The 19,976-nt window shown below is 37.4% G+C and overlaps 1 protein-coding gene across 1 annotated transcript in view; it reads right to left on the bottom strand.

The window, feature by feature from the left end:
• The window catches only part of GTF2F2 (general transcription factor IIF subunit 2), a 159,419-nt gene that overhangs the window by 24,633 nt on the left and 114,810 nt on the right, over positions 1–19,976 (bottom strand). Inside the window, exon 6 of the mRNA XM_003790354.3 lies at positions 4,999–5,098. Coding sequence (XP_003790402.1) covers positions 4,999–5,098 — 100 coding nt within the window. The remainder of the gene's footprint in view (positions 1–4,998; positions 5,099–19,976) is intronic.

Here is a 19,976-nt window from a genome sequence, read left to right as displayed (position 1 = left end):
CACACACACATACAAAAGAAACAATCACACAGTTAGGAGTACAAAAAAACTTACTTTGGAAAATGCTAAATTACATGAACAGATTCAAAATGCACAGGAAATGTCCTTTATGGAAAAACCCAACAGGTCATATCCTAGCAAGAAGAAGGTATTCAAGACTGCAATTTCAAGAACGTGTATTCTAGGAGATAATACTAATTGTGTAATTTTTTTTTAGAACAATAAATGCTTTCTGAAAGGCGAGTATGGTATATATTATCCCAAAGTTTTGGTAACTAAAAAGATAAATTTGAATTTAATGCTTAAAGTAGATCCAAGTACAAAACCGGATATTCTCTCTCTACATATATACATACAAACACACACATACACATGCACATATATACATATATATATATATATTCATATATATTTAAAGAATTCATTTATATTTAAGAATTCACTTATGTACTGTACCACAGGTGGGTGAAAAGGTTTCTGGGGATAAATGCAAGGTAGTCTCTTTCTGAACAAACGTAGGAATATAGTTTTACAAAACATATTCATTTTATCACCTCTTTTCAGTCACTGTACAATTTTTTTTTCCTTGATTGTATTCTGAAAATTGCATTCAGTATTAAAATGAAAAACACTGGGCTTCATGTTTATATAGCTCCATCTGGCAAAACTTTGAAAACATTTCAAAATTGTATTAAGTTTAAAGTTTTTTATTGGATGTCTTGATTATGTTATTTCTAAATCATTCTTGCTGACCTATATTGTTCTTTCTTAATCTTTTCAAAATTAATGTCCCCTTCTGATAAATAACAAAAAATTTATACTCTTTCTATAGTTCTTATATATAATGATAATGAATATACTTTATACATGTATATATTTTTGAGACAGAGTCTCACTATGTCACCCTTGGTAGAGTGCTGTGGCATCATATCTCACAGCAACCTCAAACAATTCTCTTGCCTCACCCTTCCAAGTAGCTGGGACTGCAGGTGCCGGCCACAATGCCCAGCTATTTTTTTGTTGTAGTTGTCATTGTTGTTTGGCAGGCCCTAGCCAGGTTTGAACCCATCAGCACCAGTGTATGGGGCTGGAGCCCTAGCCATTGAACTATAGGTGCCAAACCACACTTTTTAAATATATGCAGGGACCCTCATTCATTCTGATATACTCTCACAGAAAATAATCACTAAATATTTAAATGTAATGTGGTAGATTACAATCAATCTTTTTTTCTTTTGAGATTCTGTCTCACAGCAACCTCAAACTCTTGGGCATAAGTGATCCTTTGGCCATAGTAGCTGGGACTACAGGCATCTATAGACTATCTTTAGTAGAGATGGGGGGGTGTCTCACTCTTGCTCAGGCTGGAACTCCTGAGCTCAAGCAATCCACCTGCCTCACCTCCCACAGTGCTAGGATTACAGGTATGAACCACCATACCAGGCCATCTTTGTTTTTATGTAAATAAAGCCTTCATCAATGACGTTTACACTATCACTAATTTAACAAAGGTTGATACTTTGACCTAAAAAGTCACTTAATGTTAAATGTTTTCAAGTGGAAGCTGCAGCTTTATATACTAAGAAAGAGTTCAGAATACATTTGTACTAAATATATGCTAAAACACCTAAAAACATGACAATTAGTATTTGCCTTCTCTACATGCTAGGTAGAGTGTCAACAGACAGAAGTCAGGCACAGTGGTTCACACCTGTAATCCTAGCACTCTGGGAGCGCAAGACGGGTGGGATTCCTGAGCTCACGGGTTCAAGACCAGCCTGAGCAAAACTGAGACCCTCTCTCTAAAGACAGCCAAGTGTTGTGGCAGGCGCCTGTAGTCCCGGCTACTGGGGAGGGTGAGGCAAAAGAATCACTTGAGCTCAAGAGCTGGAGGTTGCTGTAAGTTAAGATGCCACGGCACGCTACCAAGGGCGACAAAGTGAGACTCAACAACAACAACAATAAAAACTTGTTGTTGAGAGAGACAGACAACTGTGGTAAGTACTATCAGGGCTATTACTCCTTCCCAGGCTTCTTCCTTTCTCATCCTAGAAGAACTTCACTGCTCACGGTCAGTTCAGACAATACATGTTCACTGTGACAATATAACAATTGGAAAAGATTTTATAAAAAAGAAAATTAATACAAAATCACTCTAAATCCTATCATCCAAATATAATAAGTTAAAATATTTAACCAATCCCAATTTGGGATGTTTGTTTCTGGTCTTATCTTAAAAAATAGAGAGAAACATTCTTGTAGATACATCTTTGGGTACTTGTCTCACGATGATAAACTCCTACATACAAGATACAACATTTTGTTTTTGACACAAATTACCAAAACTCCCACCACAAAAATAGCTCCTTACAAACTGGAAAGTGTAGTCCTTCTTGTCCTCACTAAGTTTGGGAACTCATCTTAGAAAAAGTGCTTTGTTACTGAGTTTAACTACAGTCACATTCAAAGTACCACCCTTCAAAGCATTCCCAGTGCATCAGGGAACCGATGGACTGACACCAGCACCTCATGTGCACTTCAAAGCCATTTTGGAATTCTTTCCGGAATGGCCATTCACATTGTCATTGTATGAGGTGGGGCAATCAAGTTTAAGTACTCGCCCTAGATAAAGTGCTACATATTTAACTGTCTGACTTCATACACATGGAGGAGGGCAGAAACCGTGTACAGAACCCCGCCCCATCAGAAGAGACAAGAAAGCACAAAGACCTATGTAATTTTACTTCTTTTTCCCCTAGCTCTAGAAAATTGTATGTCTTCTCATCAAAGAGTAGAAAAGGACAAGAAAGTAGGCATTTGTGTGATTTAATTAAAAGACAAAAGGAAAATACCTCTCCTGAATTAATTATCTGATCCTCGTCTCCACTTACCTTGCCTGGTTTTTTTTTTGTTTAGTTTACTTTTCCTCAAAAAAGGAAAAATGGAAGTCTGACTAGATGCAGCTGAAGTTTCATCTGCTTTATTTAACCCACACAGTAGAGCAATTTTTAAAATTCTGATGTGTCTAGAAGGGTCATGTGCACTCCAGTTCACACGGTCCCTAACATTCACCTTCATTTACCTCATTTAAGATGTCTGCTTGGCTCTGTAAGCATCTGCATTTCTTCTCTTTTATAAAATAACCATAAGGAACTCAAATATCATATAGCAGTGATTTGGCAGATACTATTCTGTGTCACTTAAAGAAGGTTTTTTTTTCTAAATTCAGTTACCAAGAGGAACCTTAGCAACAAAGTAGGATACAAGACTTTAACTGTTAATTGCCACTTAATTTAGGTATTTTACTTTCAGGAAACCATCACATTTATTACATTATAAATCCTTGGCCCTTTTAGAACATACACAGTGGTTAAGAGTGTGGCTCTTCAGACAAGACTGCTGGGTTCAAACCTGGTTTGGTCAAGTATACTTTCTGTGTGACCTCAGCTAGCTAAACTAATCTCTCTGTCTCAGTTAGTTCATCTGTAAAATAAGACCGGAGTAGTAGTTACTTCATAGGGTAGGTCTGAAGATTAAATATCACCGTCTATGAAGCACTCAAAATAGTGCTTGATATAAAGTATACATAGTCTGTATACAATAAATATGTATGTTATATAGTATATATAAGATACATGTCAATAAAAAAAAGACTTTAAAAACATAATGTAAGACTGGGCAAAGTGGCTCAAGCCTATAATCCTAGCTAGCACCCTGGGAAACCAAGGCAGGTGGATTGCTTAAGCTCAGAAGTTTGAGACCAGCCTGAGCAAGAGCAAGACCCCATCTCTAGAAATAGCTGGACATTGTAGTAGGCGCCTGTAGTCCTAGCTATTTGGGAGGCTGAAGCAGGAGGATCCCTTGAGCCCAAGAGTTTGAGGTTGCTGTGAGCTATTACACCGTGGCACTCTACTGAGGACAACAAAGTGAGACTCTGTTCCCAAAAGTAAATAAAAATAAAAACATATACATTAGCTTTCCTTTATCTTTGTAAGATATGTTCCAAGTGGATGCATGAAACCATGACTAGCAGTACTGCACCCTACATACATGGTATTTTTTCCTATGCATATAGGAAATTTTTCCTATATGCTTATGAAAACATTTAATCTATAAATTAGACACAGCAAGAGAATAACTAATAATAAAGTAGAACGATTATAACAATACATTTTAATAGTAAAGTGAATGTGGTTTCTCAAAATGTTTTATTGTATTGTACCTACCCTTCTTCTTGTGATATGTCAATCTGATAACCAAGAGGGCTACTAAGTGACTAACAGGTGGGTGGTACATACACTGTAGAGATGCTGGATAAGGGGATGATTCACATTCTGGGTGGGAGGGAGGGAGACAGTGTGAGATTTCATCACACAACTCAGAATGGTGCACAATTTAAAACTTATGAATTATTTATTTCTAGAATTCTTCCTTTAATATTTTTGGATTGTGGTTGGCTGTAGGTAACAAACCATGGATGGGGCAGAGGGATACTGTACAGACAGCCATCACTTTGTCAGGTAGAATGAGACCATAGAAATGCCTGTGGAAGCTGAAACCAGCCAGGCAAAGTAATCTTAATAGTCAAAGGGGAAAACTACCATTGCTCCATGACCTTTACAAATTTTTTCAACACATTAGAAAGTCTCTTATAGTTAGCCATTAGGTATAGAAAAAAAAAAGAGCAAAATATTTAGTACATTGCAATTTTAAGAATTAGTGATATTGAAAATTGAAGTGTTTCATTTCTTTGTAAAGAATTATTAAGAGAGGTTTGAACAGCAGTTGCCTTTTTCTCATTGTATAACTTATAGAGCAAATATATTTTCTATGCTTGGAAAGTTGTCACATTCTTTACTAAGTCTGGATCAGGTACTACAATTCAAACACTTGATGGCAAGGTGGGTAACTGTGGAGGTCCTTTCAAAACCTAAGACTCCATAATACAGAAAAGAACAAAGATAAAACAGAATGAACAGCGACACGAAGATGACTTACATTGTACTGATGATTAGCAACAGGTTTGTAATTGGTTGTTACAACTTTGTCCAGTTGCTGTGACAGCCTTACAGGTTTGGAAGATTCTTCTATCTGCAATCTGAAAAATATAAATAAGGCATTATTAACACACACACTAGTGTAGGAGAGGTAACTTCAGAGAATATACTAGCCTTAATAGTTGAAAAACAGTCTGAATATATATGACTATACCGAAGAAACCAGTACTATTCACATTAGCTAAGCATAAAACTATCTCATTATAATTCCACAACTTACTTTTCATTCTGTGTTTCATAGGTAAATGTTAATCAATAAAACCAAGAAGTTAATCAGCTTTAAATCTGGGGGAAAAAATCTGTATGTAAAAATGAATTATCTTATTTATTTATTTATTTATTGAGATAGAGTCTATGTTGCCCTTAGTAGAGTGCCATGGCATCATAGCTCACAGCAACCTCAAACTGCTGGGCTCAAGCAATCCTCTTGCCTCAGTCTCCGAAGTAGCTGGGACTATAGGCACCCGCGACAACCTCCCACTATTTTTAGAGACGGCGTCTTGCTCTTGCTCAGGCTGCAGTGTCTTGAACCTGGGAGCTCAGACAATCCACCCACCTTAGCTTCCCAGAGTGTTAGGATTATAGTCATGAGGCACTATACCTGGCCAAAATGAATTATCTTAAATTAGATGGCCTAAAACTAAACAAGTTATTAATTAAAAACTTCTATTCACCTGACAAGAGATAAAGGCAAATAAAAGATAATACATCAGCACTCAAGATCTAGGGACTAGTGGCTGGTTTACTGGACAGCACAGATATATACCTTTCCATCCTCACAGAAACCTCTATTAAGACAGCACTGCTCTGGACCTATTGCAGGGCTGTATCTAAATTAAATATAATTCAAAACGCAACTTTTGGAAAACTAGCCATAAAATAAATATATGGCATCATGCAGAGCATATTACAAACATACATAATACATGCAAATAGGATATTTTATTTTGTATTAAATACAGCATTGACTCACATATAACCATTTACTTAAATAATTAGATTATTTATTATATCAACACAGTAAATTTTAAAAACTGCTTTAAGGGGCAAAAAAGTATAGGAAACAATTTTTAAGAAGAAAATAGGGGTAGTGTCTGTGGCTCAAAGGGGTAGGGCGCAAGCCCCACATGCCAGAGGTGGTGGGTTCAAACCCAGCCCCGGCCAAAAACTGCAAAAAAAAAAAAAGAAAGAAAGAAAGAAAATAGGTGAGCAGCGCTTATGGTTCAGTGGGTAGGGCAGTGGCCCCATATACCAAGGGTGGTAGGTCCGAACCTGGTTCTAGCCAGCTAAAATAGCAACGACAACTGCAATAACAACAAAGCCGGGCATTGTGGTGGACACCCTGTAGTCCCAGCTATTTGGGAGGCTGAGGCAAGAGGAACACTTGAGCCCAAGAGTTTGAGGTTGCCATGAGCTGTGATGCCAAGGCACTCAACTGAGGGAGACAAAGTGAGACTCTGTCTCAAAAAAAAAGAAGAAAATAAGGATCACTGTACCTTTCAGAATTCTTATTAGCAGGATATCATAAAGAATGTAATGTATTTAAGAAAACTGCCTACTCTATCTAGCTAAGTTATAATTAAAGAAGATGAATGAACTGAAGTATCTGGGGGCAAAAAATAATCATTTATAGATCCTCACTGAGAAAAATACTCAAGGATTTATTTTCAGTAAGAAGAAAAATGAACGCAAAAGGAACTAGTGGGCCAGGCACAGTGGATCATGTCTATAATCCTAGCATTCTAGGAGGCTCAGGTAGGAGGAATGCTTGAGTTGAGGAGTTCAGAGACAACCTGAACGAGAGTGAGACCACATCGCTACTAAAAATAAAAAAAAACTAGCCGGGCACTGTGGTGGGTGCCTGTAGCCCCAGCTACTCCAGGGAGGCTGAGGCAAGAGGATCACTTGAGCCCAGAAGTTTGAGGATACTGTGAGCTATGAAGATACCATTGTACTCTATCTGGGGCAACAGAGCAAGACTGTGTCTCAAAAAACAAAAACAAACAAACAAACAAACAAAAAACACCCAACAAGAAACCCAAAAGAACAAAAAACCCACACACAAATCCAAAACAAACAAAAAAACCCAAAAGGAACTAGTGAGAGGCAATAGCCACAGCAAAGAACTTGAGAACCAGGTTAAAAAACTGTCTACTTTAAAAAAAAAAAAAAAGTGATTTTGTAAAATGGTGGAACTGACATGAAAGATGAGATCCAATTAACGTGTTTTAAGATTTCTGTATGTTTTCTAAATGTTTTGCAATAAGCACATATTATTTTTATAATAAGAAAAGAAGCATACTCTCTTAAAGAAAAAGAATACTAATGTTTCTTGGAAGGTTAGTCTGGAAGCCATAAAAATGTTAGTCATTTAAAAATAATACATGTTTAACATTATATATTATTTTACTTGAATGGGACTGTAAATCCTTTGGTTCAAGAGAATAGGAGCTAAAAATAATTTCCATTTAAAATTCCTTCAAAAGCACAACTTGAAGTATAAAAGGTACCTGTTCTAACATTCTTATTATTTGTATTGATGAAGATAATTCTTTTTACTTCCTTTTATTTTTAGGTGTATAATTCCAAATTACTGAGAAGATATTATCTACCAATTACTCTTTAACTCTGAAAACTATAAATGCTACAGGTTTTTTTATTATAATCCCCAAAGTCAGTACACTCATTTCTGTATGGAAATGTTAATATTTTAATTCTTCCAGTAATTTATAAATGCATAGTTATCCTTTAAATACATAAAATTATTTATTTAAAAACTGTAAGAGGGTTGGGTGAGGTAGCTCACACCTATAATCCCAGCACTTGGGAGGCTGAGGCAGGTGAACTGCCTGAGCTCACAGGTTTGAGACCAGCCTAGGCCAGAGTGAGACCTTATCTCTAAAAATAGCCAGGCATTGTGGCAGGTACCTATAGTCCCACCTACTTGGGAGGCTGAGGCAAGAGGATTATTTAAATCCCACAGTTTGAGGTTGCTGTGAGCTATGATGCCATGACACTCTACCAAGGGTGACCAAGTCAGACTCTGTCTCAATAAATAAATACATAAATAAATACATTTGCAAGAAAAATACTCTGGAAATGTCTTTTAAAACTTAATGGATACATAACCATAAGTAATATTATATGCACATACAATGTTACTTTGCTTTCCATGTGCTACAGATACTTTCTATTAATGTGGATTAAATTTTCTTGCTAAGATTGAGAAATCACTAGCTAGAGTGCAAAAGGGAGATATGTCCACCCAAGGATGAACTTGGACTTAATGATCCTCCAATGGCCTCTTATTATTCTTGAGATTTAGCACAATGACCTCATATGACATCAAGCCCCTTTGGAATGTAGTTCTTCTCTCCCCAGCTTTACCCACCACTGTCCCACATGTGCCTTCAGACTGCAGCAGGGTGATGACTGGATTCTAGAAGCCTCTTGCTGGCAATCAACTAACAAATGCCAGGCACTGGGTTATGTTGGGAATATATCAGGAAAGCCTTGCTCTGGTACAAGACAAACATCAAACAAATACCATAACTAACCCCAGTTCTGAAGACAGATAGGGGCAGGGATGGTATTTTGACAACTGATGCAGTTCATTAGAGGTTGCCCTTGAGCATAAATGTGCATGTTTATAAGACGTGAGGCAAAAGATTAGGTGGAAATGACTCCTCCTAGCTAAGATGTGTCAAAGTTACTAAGACAAACCTTTAGAGAGAAAAGTGATTGAAGACAGATAAAGGAATGTTCAAAAGTATTAAGAGAAGTAAACATGTGCCTCTTGGGGGGAAGAAAACACACCACCAGTGGTAGCCTATTTCTGAATGCATCTCTGTTGCTCTAATTTTAGCCCCACCCTTAACGCAATCAGTTCTCAGGAGTTTGGCCTCTCTAAATGGTCATCTGTTCTGCTGCCACTAAATTATCCTCCCAGGTTCAGGCATCTCACTTCATGATTTGATCTTATGAGAAATTCAAGGAGGAAGGCATACACTAGTTCCTTCCTTCCATATTAAATAATTGTTCCCATTACTTCACAATTTAAAAATTCCTCAGGGTTTCGGTTTGTTTAGTGAAGTGCTTCTTCATAAATGGTAGCTCATTCTTGGGACACTCTTACATGTGTTTGTAGCCACTGCATCCTGATTCAACTTCACGTGGCATCTTTCCTTTCAATGTGACTTCAACAATTCTTTTTTTCTTTTTTTGAGACAGAGTCTCACTATGTCATCCTCGGTAGAGTGCCGTGGCATCACAGCTCACAGCAACCTCAAACTCTTAGGCTTAAGTGATTCTCTTGCCTCAGCCTCCTACCACAATGCCCAGCTATTTTTTTGTTACAGTTTGGCTGGGGCCAGGTTACCAAAATGCCAGCTATTTTTTGGTTGTAGTTGTCATTGTTGTTTGGCAGGCCTAGGCTTGGTTTGAACCTGCCAGCTACGGTATATGTGGTTGGCACCCTAGCTGCTGAGCTACAGGTGCCAAGCCTTGACTTAACAGTTTTAAAAGCCAATTTCATTATTCATGGATGTCATGTCATTTCTATCCTCAAAGCCCTTAATCTTTTAGAAATATGTAAAAGAAAACACCAATTTAACTTAAAAAAAAAAAAAATAAGAGTTCAGGTGCCTGTGGCTCAGTGGGTAGGACGCCAGCCCCATATAGCAAGGGTGGCAGGTTCAAACCCAGCCCTGGCCAAACTGCAACAAAAAAATAGCTGGGCGTTGTGGTGGGCGCCTATAGTCAATGCTACTTGGGAGGCTGAAGCAGAGAATTGCCTAAGCCCAGGAGTTGGAGTTGGAGGTTGCTGTGATGCCACAGCACTCTACCAAGGGTGATAAAGTGAGACTCTGTCTCTACCAAAAAAAAAAAAAAAGAGTTCATATAAAAATTTAACTTTCCCTCTATATATTTAAGAAGTCAACTGCAAGATTTTGTTCTAATTAAAAGACACTTCAAAACTCTAAGGTTAATTTCTGGGCTGATAATGTATTTTTAAAGAACTAAATCTTAAAATACTTTAATTAACCTTGAATAGTTTAAAATCATTTAGCAAAATTCTTTACTTAACACTAAATAATTCATTTAACTTTATCTCATGAAGTGTCAGGACAATTTTTAGCTCTTTTCATCACTGAATAATGTACTAAATTAAACATTACTGACCTCAACATGCCTTCAAAATAAAAATAAAAAGTATTTATTGGAGTCTGGACAAAATAATATAACTCAAAAATATTTGATTTGTAAAGAAGAACAACAAACTCCATACAGAGCTGGTAGGCTGAACTGGGTGCAAGCTAAAATCACTTCCTAATCATTTTTAGAAATGGGTCTTAACTTTTCCATAAAATTTAAAAGAAAGTGTTATTTTCAAGAAACAATAATAGGATGGCACCTGTGGCTCAGTGAGGAAGGCACCGGTCCCATATACCAAGGGTGAAGGCTTCGAACTCAGCCCTGGCCAAACTGCAACAAAAAATTGCTGGGTGTGGTGGGGGGCAACTACTTGGGAGGCTGAGGTAAGAGAATCGCCTAAGCCCAAGAGCTGAGAGGTTGCTGTGAGCTGGCTGTGATGGCACAGCACTCTATCATGGGCAACAAACTGAGATTCAATCTCTTTAAAAAAAAAAAAAAAAAAGGAAATGATAATAGAAAAATAATGTTTTGTGATCACTTAGATGTAACCAGGCTTTGTTTTATAAATATTTTTAAAAATACTTGGTTCTACACAATAATTCAGAATATACATCTATATTCATAGCAAGATGACATCTTTTTTGTATTTCCCATAGAGAAGGTGTTCAGAAAAATACAGTACTTTTATAAAATAATAATTGTGCAGTCATAAATCATATTTATTTGTTACAGTATAAGACTTCTTAAGTATCAAGTAACAAATTTAGTGAAGCATGAGCTAGTAAAGCTAAAACTCCTTTTAAAATCCATAATCTTGAATTTTAGGTAACTTAGAATTGTATTCTTAGAAATTCAAGTTGGTGGAGTTTGAAAGTAGTCTCTAAATTATTTGCCTGAGTTGTAACATTAAAAACACTAAAATACTTGGGGGGAAATAAAATGCGAGTAAAATATTCCTCTGGTTACAATGTGCAGCATAGAGTAAGGCAAAAATGGAGCTGGGTGACGAGGAGGGCTACTGGACTAATCCAGAAGGCAGATAACACTCACTTGGAACAGGGTAATCAAGTTAAACAAATTTAAGAAATATTCTGAAAATAGATTCAATAAAAACTGGTGGCAAACTGAATTTGGGGGACAAAGGAAAAGAAAAGCATCAAGAATCAACTAAGCTTAGATTTCTGACTCAACTATAACCTAAGAAGGGTAGATAAGACTATATCACTGAAAAACTGTTTCCTACAGGATTTCACCATATTTTACTAGGAAATGCATAAATGAGATGCTCCATTTTCAACCCTAGAAAATCTACTCCAGTTGAAAGATAAGAGAACTGAAAACTGTTTTTTTGTTTTTTTGAGACAACATGGTGTAATAGCTCCCAGTAACCTCAAATGCCTGGGTTTGAGCCATCCTCTTGCCTCAGCCTCCCGAGTGGCTGGGACTAACAGTACCTGCCACAAGGCCTGGCTAGTTTTTCTATTTATCTTTTATTTTTATTTATTTGTTTTGAGACAGAGTCTCACTTTATCAGCCTCAGTAGAGTGCGGTGAAATCATAGCTCACAGCAACCTCCATCCAGCTCTTGGGCTTAGGTGATTCTCTTGCCTCAGCCTCCTGAGTAGCTGGGACTACAGGTGCCCACCACAATGCCAGGCTATTTTCTGTTGCAGTTTGGCTGGGGCCGGGTTCGAACCCACCACCCTTGGTATATGGGGCTGGTGCCCTACTCACTGAGCCACAGGTGCCACCCAGTTTTTCTATTTTTAGTAGAGATGGGGTCTCAAGCTTTTCCTCAGGTTGGTCTCTAATTTCTGAGCTCAAACAATTCACCTACCTGGGCCTCCCAGAGAGCTAGGATTACAGGCATGTGAGCCACTGCCCCTGGCCCTGAAAACTTAACACCTTCTGTTCTGAATTCTTTCTAAGTTTTACATAAAGATATGAGCTTCTCTTTCTGCCTCACTTAGGTTAAAATAAATAACAAATATCTAATGTAGAACAGCTTTAAGAGCAACTCATTTCTCCAGAGAAATACTGATTAACAATTACTATCATTTTATATAACCTTAGCCATATAAAATTATTTAGCTTTGTTACTAGTATAAGAAGGTCAAAATAAGGGTGGGCATGGTGGCTCATGTGATGTAACTGCAGCACTTTGGGAGGCTGAGGTGGGCAGATTGCCTAAGCTCACAAGTTTGAGACCAGCCTGAGCCAGGGCAAGATCTTATCTCTAAAAATAGCCAGGCGTTGTGGCAGACACCTGTAGTCCCAGCTGCTTGGGAGGCTGAGGCAAGAGAATCACTTGAACCTAAGAGTTAGAGGTTGCTATGAGCTGTGATGCCACGTCACTCTGTCTCAAAGAAAAAGAGAGAGAGAAGATGTAAAATTGAAAGTTTACTTTTTACCCTATAGGAAATATCCAATACAAGAAAATACTCCATTATCCACTTGCACTATCCACTATGGTAGCTGCTAGTCACAAGTGTATACTTAAATGAATGAAAAACAAAATTTAAAATTTAGTTCTTTGGGCATACTGGCCACATTCCAAGTGCTTCCTTGACACCATGCGGCTAGTGGCTATCATTGGACAGATCTATAGGACACACCTACCATTCCAGAAAGTCTTCCAAACGGTACAGAGAAAAATCACAATTCAATTCTACAGGGGCTAGTGAGGCATAAGGTAAAGTGAGAGGCAAAGGTGATGGTGAACAAGGGAGCATATGCTTCACTGCAGGGGGGCACCAAGTCCAGCTGATGGTTGTAGGGGTGCAGGGACAGTACTAACCCATCTTCTGACTATTCAAGAAAATGTAGAGAACCAGGTTTGTTTTTTTAATCTCAAATCACTTAACATTGGCAACTAATTCAATTAAAAAAAATTGGCAACCTGCCCACTTCAAACCAAACAAACAAGAAACCCCTTCAAAACCAAAAACACATACACTAGCTATACCAGGCACCAGTTATCAGCCCTATGAATCTACATATTTATATTCCAAGAGCTTTTTTGTTTTAAACAAAGGAGCAAAAAAGAATTATTTTTAGAAGCAGCAAAGTCATGACACAAGTGGGAAACAACCACTGCACCAAGACTATAGTTTTATTGAAACTACCATGCTCCCCTCCTGAGAATAAAGCAGGAAGTCGGTGATAGACCCTCGCAGGTTGTTTTTAGAGGAGTGCATTTCAGTGAGTGCTCAGGCTAAGAATTAAAAATATCACCCTTTATTTAATATCAAAATGTGATCATTTTTGGCTTATAACACCAGCAACTTCGTACGAGTCTACCTAATAGTTCTTTCTTAATGAAAGACTTAATACAGAGCTGAATTCTTCTATATGAGAAAAATGCAATTCAAATTGCAAGTTAAGAGCCAGCACAACTGGTAACTTGCCCATGATCACATAGCTTGTCATAGGCAGAGTAGGACAAAAATTCAAGATTCCTTGTCTGGTGCTTGTCACTTGTATCATAATCATCTTAAATATAATGAAGTGATTCAGATATCTCATCAAGTACATACTCCCCCAATTTAAAATATTTACAGTTACTTAAGGAAACACATCCTCTAATGTCTACAACACATCCATTAGCTAGCGAAGAGTTCAGAAGGGCCTACACCCAGCGAGGGAATGATTCACACTGAACTTTTTTTTCTCCTAGATTTTTGTTAGAAACAAATAGCTTTCCCCAAGTTGTCAGTATATGTTGAGTAAGGTAAAATAAATGACGGTATAATGGAGACTTTTTGTTAAGTGTCTTTTTTTGTTGTTGTTAATTACTAACTTCTGTTTTTCACAGAAACACTGTAAGACTGTCAATCCCCTGTCTAATTTTCCCTTTTCTATGAAGAGTATACTACCAGCATTTGGTGACTATCTATTTACCTGTTAACTAGCTAACAAAAAATCTCCTCCTCACAACCAAATTACAAGTATTCTTACTTCATGGACAGAACATTTTTACTACCTTACATAGTTTCCTTTTCTCTCATATTCTTTCCTCATATAATCTATTTAGTATCTCAAGATAGGTTCAGTAGACACATTAGCTCTACCCTGAGCAGTAACATTACCTGTGAGTCACCAGTGATCTGGTTGCTGGCAAGCGTAACAGTTGCTAGGGAAGGCAGTGGGGGAAGGCAGCACACCCAACAACTGGTTCTTAGGAATCTGAGAGCAACAAGGTATCTAAGATTGGCACTGCCTGAAGATTTTGTTTAAATAATTATTACAAATTTTGGTTACTTTCAATTCAACCACTGCAGTATTTTTTTTCTTTAGTTCAAACGAGGTATGATTTCTCATGCCATCCCATGAAACTGAATTGCCCTACATGTTGGGAAGTTTGGGTTCCAAAATAAACCCGAGTGTAATGAGGAAGGGGAAGAAGGAGGGGGGTGTGAAAGAGGGAGGGGAGCCAGAAGGAAGGGTCAGTCAGCACCTGACAGAAGAAACCTTTACTACTAATCTTCCCCTGTTAAACATTCTAGCCACCACTTTAGTACAGGCATAATGTAGATGTGGATGAAGGAAAAAACGGTGAGCTGATCAGGGACCACTTACTACTCCTCAGTACCTCACCAAGTAGCCACCCTTTCTATGCAAGAAATAAAATTACCTTAAACTCTAACAGATGATGAATAGGAAAATACTTAAGTTTCATATTATTGCTTGTCTCCAAACTCCAACAAAAGTAAAATGCCTAAATAATTTGGCATGGTTCCCAGGAGTGGTGGGTGAAAGTGTTTCTATCAAAAAGACCAGTAATATTCTAAACTCAATATTAAAGAGAGCAAAAAGGAAGTACCTTTTGAATCCAGATTCATGCCAATGATTTCACATTTAAATAGAGACTGAAGCAAATCTGTGACATACAGAATGGCCTAAAATAATGCTTAGAGTAAAAGAATGTACTACATCACGGTATAGAAGGGTCTTAAACCAGACTCTGGTTTTAAGTTCCAGTTCTACCACTAGGTATGACCTTGGTCAAGTTAGTCACCTTCTCTAATCTCTTGGTGTCTGCATGTAAAAACAAGGATTTATAACAGAAATAAGTGATGTAAACTTTATAAAACACTTAGTGAATGGCCTTCCACGTTCAGTAAGTACTGTATGCATTCAATAGTATTGAGCATAGTATGCATTCAGTGTATTTTAGGTATGATTATACTTCTTATCACTCAAGTACCATATTGAACAGAAATATAGGGGAGTTATTTGAATAAGTGTAACTGTTAATAATTATATTAATTGAATCGTAGAGCAAAGACTTATAAAATTTGTGTTCATCCTTTATTTTGATGGATGATATTGGACTATGAGTTTAAAAAGCATTTTATTTCTTTTGATGTTTTCAGGATAAGAAAATTTCTCTCGGGCAGTGCCTGTGGTTCAAGGAGTAGGGTGCCAGCCCCATATACCAGAGGTAGCAAACCTGGCCCCAGCCAAAAACTGCAAAAAAAAAAAGAAAAGAAAAGAAAAGAAAAAAAAATTTCTCTCGAGTTCAAACCTGGCCCTGGCCAGCCAAAACAGCTGTACCAACGGCAACAAAAAATAGCTAGGTGTTGTAGTGGGCGCCTGTAGTCCTAGTTACTTTCGAGGCTGAGGCAAGAGAATCGTTTAAGCCCAAGAGTTGGAAGTTGCTATAAGCTGTGATGCCACAGCACTCTACTGAGGGCGATAAAGTGAGACTCTGTCTCCAAAAACAAAAAAAAAAATTTCTTTCTAACTGTTCTTCAGTTGTAGGTAAAATATGTAATGCTTATGAAAATGCTAATTAGAACTAATTATAATTTTACCACAGCACCAAAAGACATTTTTTAAAATATGGAAGCCAAAGTTTTGGTTAACTTTTTTTTTTTAAAGACAGAGTCTCACTCTGTCACCCAGGCTAGAATGCCACAGTCTACCTCACAGCAACATGAAACTTCTGGGCTCATGCAACCCACCTGTCTCAGCCTCCTAAGTAGCTGAGACTATAGGCATGCACTACTATGCTTGGGTAATTTTAGTAGAGATAGGGTCTCACTTTGCTCAGGCGGGTCTCAAACCCCTGAGCTCCAGGAATCCTCCTGCCTCAGCCTCCCACAGTGGAAGGCATGAGCTATTGCCCCACCTTGGGTAATTACTTATACATCTGACTCAAAAAATTCACTGAACTCTGGAGGTAAGCAAAATAGTTCTTGGATTTAAACCTTTAGGATACTCAAATCAATCCCCTATATGTGACCCTCAACCCGTAATATTAGAATGCATATCTCCAGGCAGCACCTGGAGGAGGAGGGTGCTGGCCCCATATACTGGAGGTGGTGGGATCAAACCTGGCCCTGGCCAAAAACTACAAAAAAAAAAAAAGTATATCCCAGTTTAACAAAACTAGAAAAAAAACACATTTGAGTGGAACATCTCCTTAAATTATACAGATTACTCATGATAACCATTTTTGAACAACTAGTCTCAAAAATTATTTTTCCCCATCTTTCTTGTCATGTTAAAATATGATTCAAGAAGGTTATGTAACTTTCTTCACAGAAGACAGGGTCACCTTCAGACAAACTGCATAGTGGGTGCAAATGAATAAAATAACAGTTTAAGTCTTCTGCCTTTTATTTTGAATTTCTATTTCACTTTGCCTAGTGTTCCCACTGTTCACCTCCTTGAACTTTTAGTTGATTTTCTATATAGCTCTGGATTACTTCACATGCATTATTTTACCTCAGTAGCCAAATAGGCTAATGCTTTCAGAGAACATTAAACAGTAACACACAGTACCATCCACATACACCGGAGCTGGCAGGTTCGAACCCAGCCAAGGCCTGCCAAACAACGACAATTACAACAAAAAAAATAGCTGGGCATTGTCATGGGTGTCCGTAGTCCCAGCTACTTGGGAGGCTGAGGCAAGAGAATTGCTTAAGCCTAGGAGTTTGAGGTTGCTGTGACCGGTGACACCACGGCACTCTACCCAAGACAACACAGTTAGACTCTGTCTCAAAAAAACAAAACAAAACAAAAAGAAATAATAACACTTAGGCCCCTTTCCTCCCATAATCCCAAGAGCTTAGTTAGAATTTTATACCCTTTACTTTGCCCAAATCTTATCTAAACTGAACCTCATGAACTTTTGAGTGCAAGGTGGGAAATTAACATAGACAGCATTTAGCAATTGCACAATAATTTCACTATGTGCAATTTAGGAGATTTCACTATCCATTTCTTCTCCCTGATTACTATCATAAATATCAAGTGAGTTTTGCTAAGTACTAATTCTAGGGGCTCCTATCAACATAAGTATTTAATCCCCGTCTTCTGCCTCCTTGCTGATTCCCCAGTGACAACGAAAGAGTTCAGAATCCCATGATGGTATGTCTGACTCAGAGGGATGACTGTAAGTGGGATCTGTAGGCCCCAGAAATGGTGGCATGTCAGTGTGATGTATTTGGGACTGCCAAGCTTTGAATATTCTTAATCACATCATATACATCATGATTAGAAATATCTGAGAACTGGATACTTTCTCTAGAAGGATTTAATGAAATTTAGATAGTGGTATCAGGGACAAGACTACCACAAAGTTCTTTGAATCCCACTTTTCTATCTTATAATTTTTAGTTTTATGCTTTTTATAGTAAAGTTTATAGCAAAGGCTGTGGGGCTAATATAAAAATTAAAGTATACAGGCTTGGTGCCTGTAGCTCAGAGGTTAGGACACTGGTCACATACAACAGAGCTGGCGTGAACCTGACCTGGGTCTGCCAAACAATCATGACAACTACAATAACAACAAAACAAAATAGCCAGACGTTGTGGTGGGCACCTGTAGTCCCACCTACTTGGGAGGCTGAGGTAAGAGACTAGCTTAAGCCAGAGAAGTTGTTGTGAGCTGTGACAACAAGGCACTCTATTGAGGGTGACAAAACAAGACTTTGTCTCAAAAAATATATAGATATAATTTCAATATTGACTTCATAAAATTCCCATTTAATTTGCTAATTTTATTAGCATTTGAAACTGCTAATCAAACATTAGAAATAAAAATAGGTGCCTTTTCCTCCCATAAATTTGTCCTACGAAGCCAAGAAGAAAACTCAAGTCTTTTATTCAGTATGTCAAAATGATGAACTCTAATGCGTTACTTGTAAGATAAACAGTATGCAAAAGCCTTTTCTTTTCCATTAAGTATTGAAATGTATTCATTAATTCAAGGTTGGGATTTTGCTTTGAGACTTTGGTCTCACAAATTTTACCTTTGTGCATAAAATTCTTTAAAAATTGAAAGAGAAAAGCTGTTGGAAATTGCCAATACTACAATAAAAATAATTCAGTTTCATCACAGAAACTCCAATGCTTATAAGATCACCATACTGATAAAGTTCTAACTATAATTATTACACTAAGATACTCTATTTTCACAATTTTGTCAGTTCATGTTGCCAGCCCTCTCAATATTCAACTATGACTACCTTTTTTAAGTTCTCAAAGTGGTTATCCACTGACTGACATCTAGGCTTGGTGGTTTGGTACCATCCGATTTTTCTCTTATATAGAACTTATGGATAGATTTATTAAAAACTGAATATATCATTTTATGATTTTAATTATCTTTTCTTGTTATCAGAAAGAGGGCATTCTAGAGATGTTTCAGCCAATTTTTCTCAATACATAAAATATCTGATTCAATTCAAACTTAGGGTTTTATTTTTTTTTTTTAGCTTAGGGGTTTTTTAAAAATAGCTAGTCTTAGTACAAAGGCAATTAAATTTAGCATATAAGGAAAGAATTGTCAACAAAATATTTGTTAAAAGTCTTAATGACTTACGGATTTAGACTCTGTTATTTTATTTGCATTGCTAGTTCTATTTACAAGCAGCTGCACCTTTTAGTCACTTACTTTACAGCCTATAACTCCTACAAAATGTTAGGGATATGAGGCTGTTCTTCATGTAGCTCTGGTTAGTCACAGAATGACTATTATCATAGGACCAAAACAAATATATGAAAATGTTTTCTGCATCAGTATGCATGGATGATAAAAATTACAATATAGGCTATGTATAGCTATGATGTGTGTTCAAAAAATGATGGCCAAAATCTATTTTATTTTTCTAAACTGTTGATATGATGATTTGGATCACTTATGTACATTTTTGCAAATGTTGCTTTGGGAGATATCTTTATAGTGAAAAATGATGAGGATGAGTCACCAGTAGGAGCATAAATTCCAGTATTATCTGGTTGCAGTGGTAGCTTTATACCAAGTTCTTTTCCCCTTTTTCTTCTGTGACTAACTAGAAGTTCATTCACAGTGTTGCTAGCTAAAGGCAAGGGCAAAATCTGTGTCCATGAAATAGTCTAGGGCAGTAATTTTCAACCTGTGGGTCGCGACCCCCCACCTTTCTTTCTTTCTTTTTTTTTTCCAGTTTTTGGTGGGAGTTGGGTTTGAACCTCTCACCTCCAGTACATGGGGCTGGCACTCTACTCCTTTGAGCCACAGGCACCACCCAAGGTCCCAACCCCTTTTTAACAATGAAAATACATTGTGGCATTAGGAAGGTTGAGAACCACTGGTCTACAGTAACATGATCAAAAGGCAACTGAACCTAGAGCCTGCATCTCTCAGAAACACGATCCATTCAATAAATAAATTGAAGAGGAACAAATGAAAAAATATATATGCGTATGAACACAGTCTAACATACTCATTTTTCTTTCTGGTTCAATATTTTGAGTCCAGACAGAAATTAATAA

This window comes from Otolemur garnettii, unplaced genomic scaffold (assembly GCF_000181295.1).
Source record: "Otolemur garnettii isolate 467f Iridium unplaced genomic scaffold, OtoGar3 scaffold00043, whole genome shotgun sequence".
Classification (NCBI taxonomy): domain Eukaryota; kingdom Metazoa; phylum Chordata; class Mammalia; order Primates; family Galagidae; genus Otolemur; species Otolemur garnettii.
This window is presented reverse-complemented; position numbering and strand designations above follow the sequence as displayed.